General features: G+C 39.2%; 1 protein-coding gene across 1 annotated transcript; it reads left to right on the forward strand.

Annotated features, from left to right (window-relative positions):
• The first annotated feature begins 473 nt into the window (after window positions 1-473).
• LOC143879626 (uncharacterized) lies at window positions 474-7,821 on the forward strand. The gene is made up of 12 exons (XM_077382107.1): window positions 474-748; window positions 1,342-1,596; window positions 3,364-3,488; window positions 3,602-3,646; window positions 3,743-3,824; window positions 4,814-4,882; window positions 4,972-5,142; window positions 5,239-5,304; window positions 6,870-6,938; window positions 7,030-7,158; window positions 7,229-7,297; window positions 7,477-7,821. The coding sequence occupies exons 1-12, from the start codon at window positions 584-586 to the stop codon at window positions 7,486-7,488; spliced, it is 1,257 nt and encodes a 418-aa protein (XP_077238222.1). The 5' UTR covers window positions 474-583; the 3' UTR covers window positions 7,489-7,821.
• Window positions 7,822-11,732: the final 3,911 nt, after the last annotated feature.

The raw sequence follows: 11,732 nt of genomic DNA on the forward strand, positions 1-11,732 counted from the left end.
CCAAATTCAAACATGTTCGCGAGCCGGTTCGGTTCATTTGCAGCCCTACATACGACGACCAAAATACCCTCATCTTTCAATGAGCTATGAATTACTTCCACGCTCCCCGTCCCGAGGGTAGTGCCGGTATTCTGCTTAAAGCAAGCACGGCCTTCTGTCTCATGTCGGTATTTATTGGTTCCTGGTGGTCAAAAGGGTCGATGTGTCATTTCGCCGTAAATATATAATTATATATAGTCAACAATAGAAAGTTTCCACAGCGAATGTAGGGTTGTTTTCGTCATTTCGTCTCTCTCTCTTCCTTTGTCGGGCTTTGAAGGGAAGTGATATATTTGCCCCATTTTTTTCCCTTGGCCAGCCACCTCAACTGTAAACTTATGACTTTATGAATTATGAGTACCTTTTGCACTACAAGGGGGTGGTCCAAGGAAGCAAAAGGGAGGAGTATATCTTTTCCTTTCCTCGAATCATAAAATTTTCCAATCGTTGGTGTTGCCAGTCTACGCCACGTGTCAGGCCGTTGGAAAAAAGAATGTTGTAAAAGAGAAAAACGAGAAGTTGTGTCCGGTGAGAGGCGGAAAGCATGGATAAGAGGAAGAAATATCCAGTCCGTGCTGAGGATTATAAGCTGTTTGAGGAGATAGGACAAGGTGTTAGCGCCTCTGTTCTTCGCGCGCTCTGCATACCTCACAACAATGAGGTTGTCGCTATCAAGATCCTCGATTTCGAGAGAGATAGGAGCGATCTGGTAAATTTGCGGTTTGAGGTTCTTAAATATTTAGGTTTTGTCCATATGTGTTCACCAGATCTGTTTTGTATCCAATAGGATACTGATTCTGAATGTTTCTAGTTTATTTTAGAAATCAGAGCAGCCCCCGTTAAGAAGGTGCTCTGGGAACTTAATTTTACACATGTTTTCAGATGTCTTTATCAAAACAAGAGTTAGAAATTTGAAAATACGTGTAAGATGATTGCAAAATTAAGTTCCCAAAGCACCTTATTATATGATACTAATAGTTCGCTCTTAATGTTTAATCCAACAACAGCTCACTTTTTAAGTGGCTGCTGTTGGATCAAACATCAAGGGTGGTGCTTTTATCGTACCATACACACGGGGCTCGACGCTCGGGCACCATATAATTTCTCTTGTTTTTAAGTCTGTCATTTATAAAATTTAGAGTTATTGATGCTGTATGTTTGTGCACCCCCCCTCCCCCCTCTGTTTTAGTGGGATACATTTGAATTGTGCATTATATCTTCCTACTTACTCTCATAATTAGCCTTTATGATCCATTAGGGTTTTGACATCTGACATGACTTCCCCTTTTCTGTTCTTTATAGAGTAATATTTCCCGTGAGGCACATACATTGATCTTGGTTGACCACCCAAATGTTGTTAAGGCACACTGTTCCTTTGTAAATGATCACAGTTTGTGGATTGTCATGCCCTTTATGGCCGGGGGATCTTGTTTTCATATATTGAAGGCTGCCCATCCCGATGGTTTTGAGGAGGTTGTCATTGCAACTGTATTGCGTGAAGTACTTAAAGGGTTAGAGTACCTTCATAGTCAAGGGCACATGCATCGAGATATCAAGGTAAGCATTATCTGTTTGAGTATCTTAAAGATCTTATTTACTAATAATTTCTCTCTTATTTATTTAACTTTTTTATGCACAATGCTTTCAACATGCATGCTTGACAATTTTTAAAGCTATTAAAGCAAATTATTGTAAATGTATGGCATGAACTTAAGCTACCCTCAATGATTAATTCATCCTACTATAACTTAAACTACCCTCAATGACTACTATATTCAATTATACTCTTTTACAGTCTGGTTCTTAGATATCAACATGCCTATTTTGTCAAGTTGTTTTGTGGTTGTGATTTCCCAAGCAATGTTTCAAAATGCGGATGCGGTCCAAAATGCAGTCAAAGCAAATCCTAGTCAACTCAGCGCTCTGCGACCGAGTACTCAGTTGATGTGGTCGAGTACTCCATTGACGCGATCATAAGTCGAGAGGGTCAAAAGAGTTTTGATTGACTTTGAAGGGCAAAAGTGGACTAAGACAAGAACACGCCCAAGGTAGAAAGGGAGTTCACTTGGGCAAGTCGATGATGATGTGGAGGAGTTTTGAAATTATGATCCCAAGTGCTATTGTAATTATGCTTACTAGTTGACCTTTAGTTTGCATGCAAGGGATACTAATTTCCTTTTGAACCACTTAATCCCCAACGGCATGGAAGCTTACGCCTGTGTTTGGTGCTCTTTTGGAAAACTAGCAAACTGCATTAGAGGAGATGTAGATAGCGTTCTTGTTTGTAGGGGTGTAAACGAGCCGAGCCGAGCTTGGCCAGGCTCGGCTCGGCTCGTTAAGCTCAAAAGCTCGGCTCGGGCTCGAACCAGGCTCGGGCTCGGCTCAGCTCGGCCAGGCTCACGAGCCTTACCGAGCTTGGGTCATATTAAGTTCACACCCCTCATCTTCCCTGGACAGCCCTATATAGTGTAATTTCACTACTTTTTTTACACTATGGGGGTGGTCCAAGTAACAAATGGGGTTCCTAAAATGAAGTGACATATTTTGCTGCCCCCTTTCACTCCCTGGACAACCCTTTTAGTGTATATATTAATATATAATATATATATTTAAATATATTAAATTCTTAACGAGCCGTAAGGAGCCGAGCCGAGCCTGGCCTAAATCGGGCTCGGCTCGTTAAGGATTCGAGCCGAGCTCGAGCGAGCTTAAGAGCCCGAGTCAAAATTGACACCCTTACTTGTTTGTCATAGTACATATCCTCTTGGAGCTGAACTTAAAATCCTAGCACAGTCTGTCTTGAGGCAAGTTAATTTGCAGTTCAAATGAACCCATGGTTATGTTTTCTCTCTTTGCACTCAAGACTAAAAATCCTAGTACAGTCTGTCTTGAGGCAAGTTAGTTTGCTGTTCACATGAACCCATGGTTATATTTTCTCTCTTTGCACTCAGTTTTCCGATTAATTGCTGTTTCTTTACTCTTCAAGCCACCGATTCCCATTCGACAAAGTTGCAGACTTGCAGTAGGCTGTAGTTGACCTCCATTGGTTGGACAACTTGCCTATTCTGCCTCTGTAAATGCAGAAACATGAGGTGTGCATTTGAGCTATACATCTTCCCAAGGATGAGTCCAGTATGGATTCTTGCAGAACCTCCAAACGGGTGACATACAGTGTGCATTAATTTGCTTACAAAACCTACAATATATTATAATTATAACCTTGTGATGCCAGACAAATTATTAACACAAGCTCTGATAGGCTCTTAAATTAGCTAATATCTCCTACTATATGATTGTCTTGTTTCTTTCTATTGTTTATTGTAGGCAGGGAATATCTTAATTGATTCACGTGGTGCAATTAAGCTTGGAGATTTTGGTGTTTCTGCTTCCCTTTTTGATTCCGGTGATAGACAACACTCAAGAAATACATTTGTGGGTACGCCTTGCTGGTATAGATTTTCAAGCTGGGAGCATCTACTCAAACAATATAAGTTCCAAGTGTTTAAGTTTTGTTAGCGGCATGTTGTTCAATTATAAAAGGATTTCTTTTACTTTCTTGTAGGATGGCACCTGAGGTGATGGAGCAATTGCATGGTTATGACTTCAAGTTGGTCTATAACTTATGTTAAATTTCCACTTTCACTTTTTATCATAAACATATAGCATGATGTTACATATTTTTATCGCACAATTGGTCTTCCAGGGCAGATATTTGGTCTTTTGGAATTACTGCTTTGGAGCTCGCCCATGGTCATGCTCCTTTCTCAAAATATCCTCCAATGAAGGTATGTTTCTATTCATTTTCTCTATTTATATGCACACTGTTAGAAAAGTGATGTGCAAATCTGTAATTTAGGATTCGAGAATACCTTATAACAAATTAATCTCACAACTTGAAGACAGAGATCAATAATACTATCTTCTGCAATAATAATCTGTAAAGGAAAAAAAAGAAATCGTTAGATCACTTATGGAGTTGAGGCACGAAGAATCTTCGCTGTCCTTAAGGCAAATCTCGCCCCCACTATGATGAATCAACGGTGCAGATGGGCGTCTCGGCTTATGCCTCCAGGATACAACAACTCTCGCTCCAGGGGTGTGCACTCACGCAGCCCGGATACCTAAGAACTCGCTTATATTTGCCAAAAGCCTTGAGCAGAAAACCAGAGAGAAAACCAGAGAAGAGAAAGAGGAGGAGAAGAAGAATTTGCAAGGATCTCTTTCTGTTTTCTCTAAAACCGATTTATATAGAAAGGTAATCGACACGTTAGGGTGAAACGTCTCACTCTTTTAGTGCGTGAGAGACGTTTTCCAAACGGTCACTAAACCACGATTAAGGAATCTCAAACGGTAAGAAAAGAGTTAAAACAAAAATAAATAAATTCTTGACCGTTAAAAGGAAAAAATAAATAAAGAAAAAGAAAAGCCTTAGGTCCACAAGCGCGGCCGGCCGGGCCGGGCGGCGCGCGTGTGTGGTAAGATCAAAAGCCCACCGGACCCAAATGGGCGATCCGTGCACGTAGGATCCCCATGACCTCTTGCTTATTCACAAGGTTAAGAGAGTGAAAGTATATATATGGCCACTCTCATCCTCTCACACTTCCCATCTAGGACTAAAGTTTTCTCATGACTTTAGTCTTTTTGGAGGGAAGCCCAAAAGCATACATATAATGACTAAAAACACCCCATTGTAAGTTTGAATTACAAAAAGATTTTTTTTCACATAAAAAGTCAACACACACTGACTATCGAATACTTGGGTATTGTGTGACAGGTTTTGCTCATGACATTACAAAATGCCCCACCAGGTCTTGACTATGAAAGGGATAGGAAGTTCTCAAAGGTTTTCTCAAAATAGCATGCCTTCTGTTAAATACTATTTTCCTGTAATAATGATTTTCCCTCACAATTTTTTTCCTGTTATCCACTTAGTCGTTTAAGCAAATGATTGCTATGTGCTTGGTGAAAGATCCTTCAAAACGACCTTCTGCACAGAAGTTGTTAAAGCATTCCTTCTTTAAGCAAGCTAGATCTAATGACTACATTGCCCGGACACTTTTAGAAGGATTGCCTACTCTTGGCGACCGTCTTAAAGCATTGAAGGTTAGGGTGCTAGTCTACATTTTGCTTCTGTACTTGAGTCTCTTGAATAGTAATATTGTTTCCTGTATTCTCCTGAGTGCCTCTATCTTTAAACAGATAAAGGAAGACGACATGCTTGCACAGAAGAAAATTCCAGATGGCAAAAGGGAGGAGATGTCCCAGGTTTGATTATTGTTCTGAGTTTAAAGTCAAACTAAACTTTTGTTGTTTCAGTTGGCTAATAAGGTTGCCATAGCTATGTACTTTATTTGAAGCTTCTACCCATTGTTCTGTTGGAATCTTCTGTAAATTACTACTAGTGGGTAGGACATAGAAGCTTCAGGCCGACAACGGTGGGGGTTGGAGAACAAAAATTAAAGGTAGAGTCTGGTGCTGTTGCTGCAGTCTAGGATGTAGTGTTTTGTTACTAGTGTGGTTATGCCTATGATTTACAGTAGAACCCTGGTGATTGTGGCTCTAGTAAGGTTATGTTAGGTCTGTTTTCCACATGGGTCAGCTTCTGGTTTGATCGCTAATGATTTTCAATTGTTGGTGTCACTGTTCTAGCTATGGTCCTGTACTAGAGGGTCAGATTTTGAAGTTCATGGATGATCCGTGATGTGTGGGATGATTTTAATGTCATTTGATTTTTTTGGCGAAATGTGGGAGATCGAACTATTTCTGGCTTGAGAGGGTAAGTGAATTTTAGGGTCAGGTATGTCTCCTTGACATTCCTCATTGGTTTCCCCTTTCAGGTGGTATAATTATTACTAGTTTTTCTAAATCTTTGAGTCCACGTATTCTTCCTTTGTAGCGTCTGATCCTGTTCCGGTCTTCTTTGGAAGCTTGAATCTCGGAGACCTTATCCCTTTTGTTCTGGGGCTATTTGGCTGAAGTTTGTTGGGCTTCAGGTCCTTACTATAGAATGATACCTTTCTTTTCAGATGGAGGGTTGGTTTGGGAACATGTTTGGTTTGAAGCTCAAGGTGCTGAAAAAGAAGCTAAAGGAGTAGAACAAGTACAATTTTTTAAGGTAGTGGAGAAAATAGCTCGTCTCCTCTAGGAGGTAGTACGTTTGGATTTTAGAGAGGTGTGAAACTTGATTGATTCATTTTTGGAATAATTGCATAACATAGGATGAGTTAAAGACAATTAATCTCACCTGTTTAGAGAGTGGTCTATGGTTTTGTGATTTTTGAAAATTTAAAATCAATGCAATTTTGTCACTAGATACAGTTTCAGATTGCTTCTTGAGATGTTAAATACTTGTGAAACTCTTGATGAATGAGACCTTTTTCTTGTTTCTCTTCTCCTGAGTTAGTGAGCTGTGATTGAAGCCTTGATCTCAATGTTGTGATACACAGCATTACATATGGGCTCAACCCCTTCACTTTGAATATGTTTCTTGCTTAAAAGGTGAAGTCCGGAGTAAGAATATGACTACTCCATAAGATCAAATGTCACTCATTCTCTGTATTGTATTTTATGGTGTATAAAAAATTTTGGACTTCTCTCTTAGCTTTACAGGTAATGCTTTTTTTAGTGGCATGAAGCATCTTGTTGAGCTAAGTTTTCCTCTCTTTTTTTTTTTTGCTCTCACTCTCTCAGTACACTAGTTTTTTTTTAGCTGCCCAAACAATTTTTTCTCACCCAGGCCTTTTCTTATTTATTTAAGCCTTACTTCTATACTGTTGTTCAGTTCTACATAACACCATCCGCGTTTTTATGATATTCTTACTTCTGTGTAGAATGAATACAAACGAGGGATCAGTGGTTGGAACTTCAATATCGAAGACTTGAAGGCCCAGGCTTCACTGGTATGTTCCCTGCTCAAGCCACTCTGGAACTTGTTTAGTTATTGAAAGCCTTATCTTCATGGTTGTATGACTTCTATTTATGTTCTGTTAGATTCAAGATGTTGATGAAACTAATTCAGATAGAGACCGAGGAGGAAGCTCAATTTCCTTATGCTCTCTTGATACTGTGCCAGAGAAGCAGATTCAATGTCTACCCTTGAAGGATGATGTGGCACAAAAGGTAAGTCTAGGATGGTGCATTTCTTATGATAGGAGATTCCCAAAGTTACTAATGACATGGGATTTGACAGGAAGATAATGATCTGATGAAGAATAAGCCGGATCCTCTTCCATCATCATTTCAAACTATAAAGTCTCAAGTATGTTTTCGAACATGAACATGGGAATCCTCCTGCATATTCCTATGATTATTTTTCGAAGGGCTTTGTTATGGTGTCATTTCAATTATCATTTAGAAGGGCTGTCATTAATCGTAAATAGCACCATTAGTTTTTATTTATGATGATTTGACCTCACATTTTGATTTTTCATCCTCCAGAGGCAAATTTGATGGATCTGAAGATGATTCAAGTGTCCCTGTATCAAATAATAAGCACAATATCTTTCAAAATGGTTTGCTATCTCATGGCAATGGCAGAGAGACTGATTTGAACGAGAAGTGTGAACTGGGAATGGATGAAACGCTTCTAGATGGCACAACTACTCATTCTAATCATGAGAGGGGAGTTACGAATGGGTCTTATCTGCCGGACAATGTTCTTTTCCCATTCAAAGAAGAGAGGTTTGATATCATATCTACAGTTTACATGAAGCGAGAATTGACAGACTTTGGGATTATTTCTTGGCCATTGGCAGGGGGGAAAGTTGTTATTGTATTCTGATTCATATCCTATTTATGCATGTCTCATTAGTAGGTCAACTGTACGTCTGTACCCTGCTAGTATTTCCACTATGTGGGATTATAGGCTGGGATTTCTATTCCATTCATGTGCCACATGCTTGTGTATGTGGGACAAACACCATTTGATGGGCTGCAAAATTGATTACTCATGATCTTAACATTTCACTGGTCATTGAAATCCTAGTCATCCAGTCAATAGCCAACAATTGTCAGCAGTTGATAATCAATGCCCTTGATTTCAAATTCAGTCTCAACCAATTGATGACTTTTTGGGCCTTGGATCCCCCATGGAGGGTCCCATAACAGATGCCATGTGTAATATGATATAGTTGGGTCCACTTGGTCTTTGGGCCATAGTACCCTGACCCAAACATGTGAGTCTGTGCATGTGCACAACTGCACATTATCTACACACACCTATAGGGTTGAGATGATACTATGGACCTGGAAATTATAAGGACAACAATGCTGTTTTGGCCATGTGGCACATGTTTGTGAGTGTGGACTCACTAATTATATGGGCTGCATCATGGATGAGTCACAGTCCAAATTTCTAACTGATCGATGAGATTCCAGCCATCTAATCAATGGTCACAATTGCATTGTTCATATGATTGTCTGTGGATATCATTTTTTCTTGATAAGTAAGTTATGTAAAGAATCTATTGAGAGTAACTATTGCTTTCTTCATGCCCTGTTTGTGCCTTGGTCAGGAACATATGATACATCTTTCATCTTTGTTTTACTTGTGCGATAAATTTTAGAACAGATAGAGTTTCTCTTTGGGTGAGTATGAATGATGGACAGTATCAACCAGAAATCATAAGCCCCTTCCACTTCTGAATGAAAAGTGAAATAAGCTGTCATCATTTTAAAATTACATATTGTCTGATTTGCGGACACGGACACGGACACGAGTGTCATGGTCACGGAGTGTTAGGCATGTCAAACTCCCAAAATATAGAAATGGGGATATCATGATACTTCCACATAGCGGCATTATATCATAAATTTTTTGACATAACATATAATTTCAATTTTTTTCTTTTATTGGACTTTGCACAGTTATAACAGGTCTAGCCATTGCACAGAGTTCTCCGTGACTGTTAGTTAGGCCTGTTATAACTTTTCTTTTAGTATGATTAAACCATCAAAGTGTGTCATCATCACTTTGCTGCCCTGATGTGGATGAGACAATCTGAGTTACTTCTTATGATCGCTTGTGCATTCTCATCTCAACGTTTGGGGTTCTTCCCATTTTCCTCAGTGCAAACAGGACACAACACCTGTTTATTATTCTTCTAGTCATGTGTTTACAGTTACACAAATCTGCATTCACATGGTATAGATTATTGTTTTCCTAGTCGATTATATGATTATTCTATTTAGCTAAATTTCTCCGTTCTGTTCTTTATAATCTTTCTGCCTATATATTCTAAATTCTTTAGTTATAAGCAACAAGTTCAGCCTCAGAATATGGGAACTTGCAATGTTGCAATTGTTTCTCAAGCTGTGGATATATGTTTCACATCCTGAAACTATTCCTAAACCTCCCAGGCCGGTAGGTACACACAATTGTTTTTCTCATTACCTTTTGACTTTCACGATAAAGCTTTTTCAAGTCTTTGGTTACTGTGCATCCTCTAAAAGATTTGATTACATGCATAACTTGTTTTATGTTATGGAATTTATTGTTTCCCCCCTATAGCTGAAATGTGTTTAATGCAGCATCAAATGATGAACTTGATGATAAATCAAGGGAAATGTTATCAGCACTACTGTATTTTGATGAGGGCACTCCTTACTTTATTAAAAGTATGGTATGGCCCGCACCATAGGATGATCCAAACCGTCCATTAGATGGGCCACAGCCTAAATAGGTTGTGCCCAAAAAATCATTTCCATAGGTTGATCCTAATTCCTAACCCTCCGATCTGAATGTTAAGAGTGTTGATCCTAACCCTTTATAGATCGGAGGGTTAGGATCAACCTATGGAAATAATTTTTGGGGCACAACCTATTTAGGCTGTGGCCCATCTAATGGACGGTTTAGATGATCCTATGGTGCCGGCCATACCGTACTTTTAATAAAGTGAGGAGTGCCCTCATCAAAATACAGTAGTGCTGATAACATTTCCCTCATAAAATTCTCTAACTTCTTCACGATTTGCTCGCTTGGATACGATTACTAAGTCAGTTGGTCAGCACTCAGAAGTCAGGAAAATGTTTGACTATCTAGCCTCTGCTGGTGTTTACAATGGTTCAAAGTCGGCGGCCAAGTGGCCTCATTCTCATCACAGTGAAATGATGAAACAACTGGAGAACACCTTGGCCTCGCATCCAGGATCAAAGAAGAATAGATTACTCAAGATCCTAAAATCCTTCTCCAAAGGGGGAAGGATTGACTAATTTTGTATTCTCGATTTTGACCTATTCCCTGAAGCGGGATAGGGGTTTTGGGCCGAGGAGTGGATACATCTCTTCTTTTCTTTTTCTGGTTAGAGCCGGGGAGGGCAAGGAAACGTCATATCTCCTCTCGATGTATCTGCCTTTATACTCCACCTTGGGAAGATGCGCAGGTTCTTCTGGATGGGATGGTTTGCTATAAAGTAATAATTAGCGGTATCTGCCGAAGTTATTTAGGATTTTTGGGTTAAGGATAGGATCATCATGACGATGACATAATTTATACTTCAATTTTTGTAAGGTTTCTAGGGCTTCCTTTACTTCTAGGAAAGCAAAGATGGGCGATCAAGACCGTTTGCGTCCGGAATCTTCTTCTTGTCCAGGGGGCCAAAAGATGAATCTCTTCATGGAAATCATGGTGCTGAAATCAATTCTGCACAAGATAAGCAGAATGGTTTATGATGAAGAGTTAGCCTCCACCAACACGTTTCATGATATCTCTGGAGATTCGCCAGATGATAGGAGGCAGCGGAGTAGATGATGAGAAGTCTCGAGGGAGGTGGCCATTTCTTTCCTGGAGGGAGAAATTGAGACTTGATCTTCCCCTGGCTTCTTAGAAAGAAAACCGGAAGCAGTTGCCATGGGTTTGCCGATTTCCCTCCTCCAAAGCTTCTTGGATGAACTCCGGAAATGTTCTTGTTAAATGGTCTTGGTGGGTGTGGATGAAGTCATGTTTTTTGGGGAATGTTTATGGAGGTAGACGATGGATTAAAAAGAGGCAAGATTGCAAGACAGGTTTTTTTGGTACAGTTGGGGCAAACTCCTTTTTATGAGGATTGAAAGCAGTATATCTTCTCTTTCACCTTTCTGGCCCAGGATATGCCCTGGCCTGTTCTTTTTTGATGCTATGTATTGCTAGGGGACCCCTGGTCCCCATTGTAATCTCTATAGTATCAATGAAAATATGTCGCTTTTCCAAAAAAAAAATAAAAAAATGTCGAGATTTAAAAAAATATTGCGATATATCATTTTAATCTTTTGTTGTGAACAATATCACGAAAATATGCTGATAATTTATAATTTTTTTATTTTATATAGTTTTTTGTTAGAAGTCCTTCTGGCACTCCTCTAATTAGCCTATAGATTCTAGACTGTAACACATGCTCACCCAGGTATGATGAAAATCAAGTTCTGCTCCATGAAATGCGACATCAACAACCATTGGATCTAACAAGTTATTCACGGTTTATCATTGTTCTTTTCTATACATATGTCTTAACAAGTCATTCATGATTCATCATAGTTCTTACAAAAAAAAAAATCAACTTCTGAGTAAATATTGGTTGTAGTGTAGGATTCAATCCATATTTGTATATGATAATGAAAGGAATTTAAAATGATTTATCAAGAAATGTTATGAAACTTGGTATTTCGAAGTTTCAACTAATACTATTGTTCACTTTTAACCGTGGAAATCTCTATTTCCA

This window comes from Tasmannia lanceolata, unplaced genomic scaffold, assembly GCF_043159265.1.
Source record: "Tasmannia lanceolata isolate RefF3 unplaced genomic scaffold, GAP_Taslan_0.1 ptg000006l, whole genome shotgun sequence".
Lineage (NCBI taxonomy): Eukaryota > Viridiplantae > Streptophyta > Magnoliopsida > Canellales > Winteraceae > Tasmannia > Tasmannia lanceolata.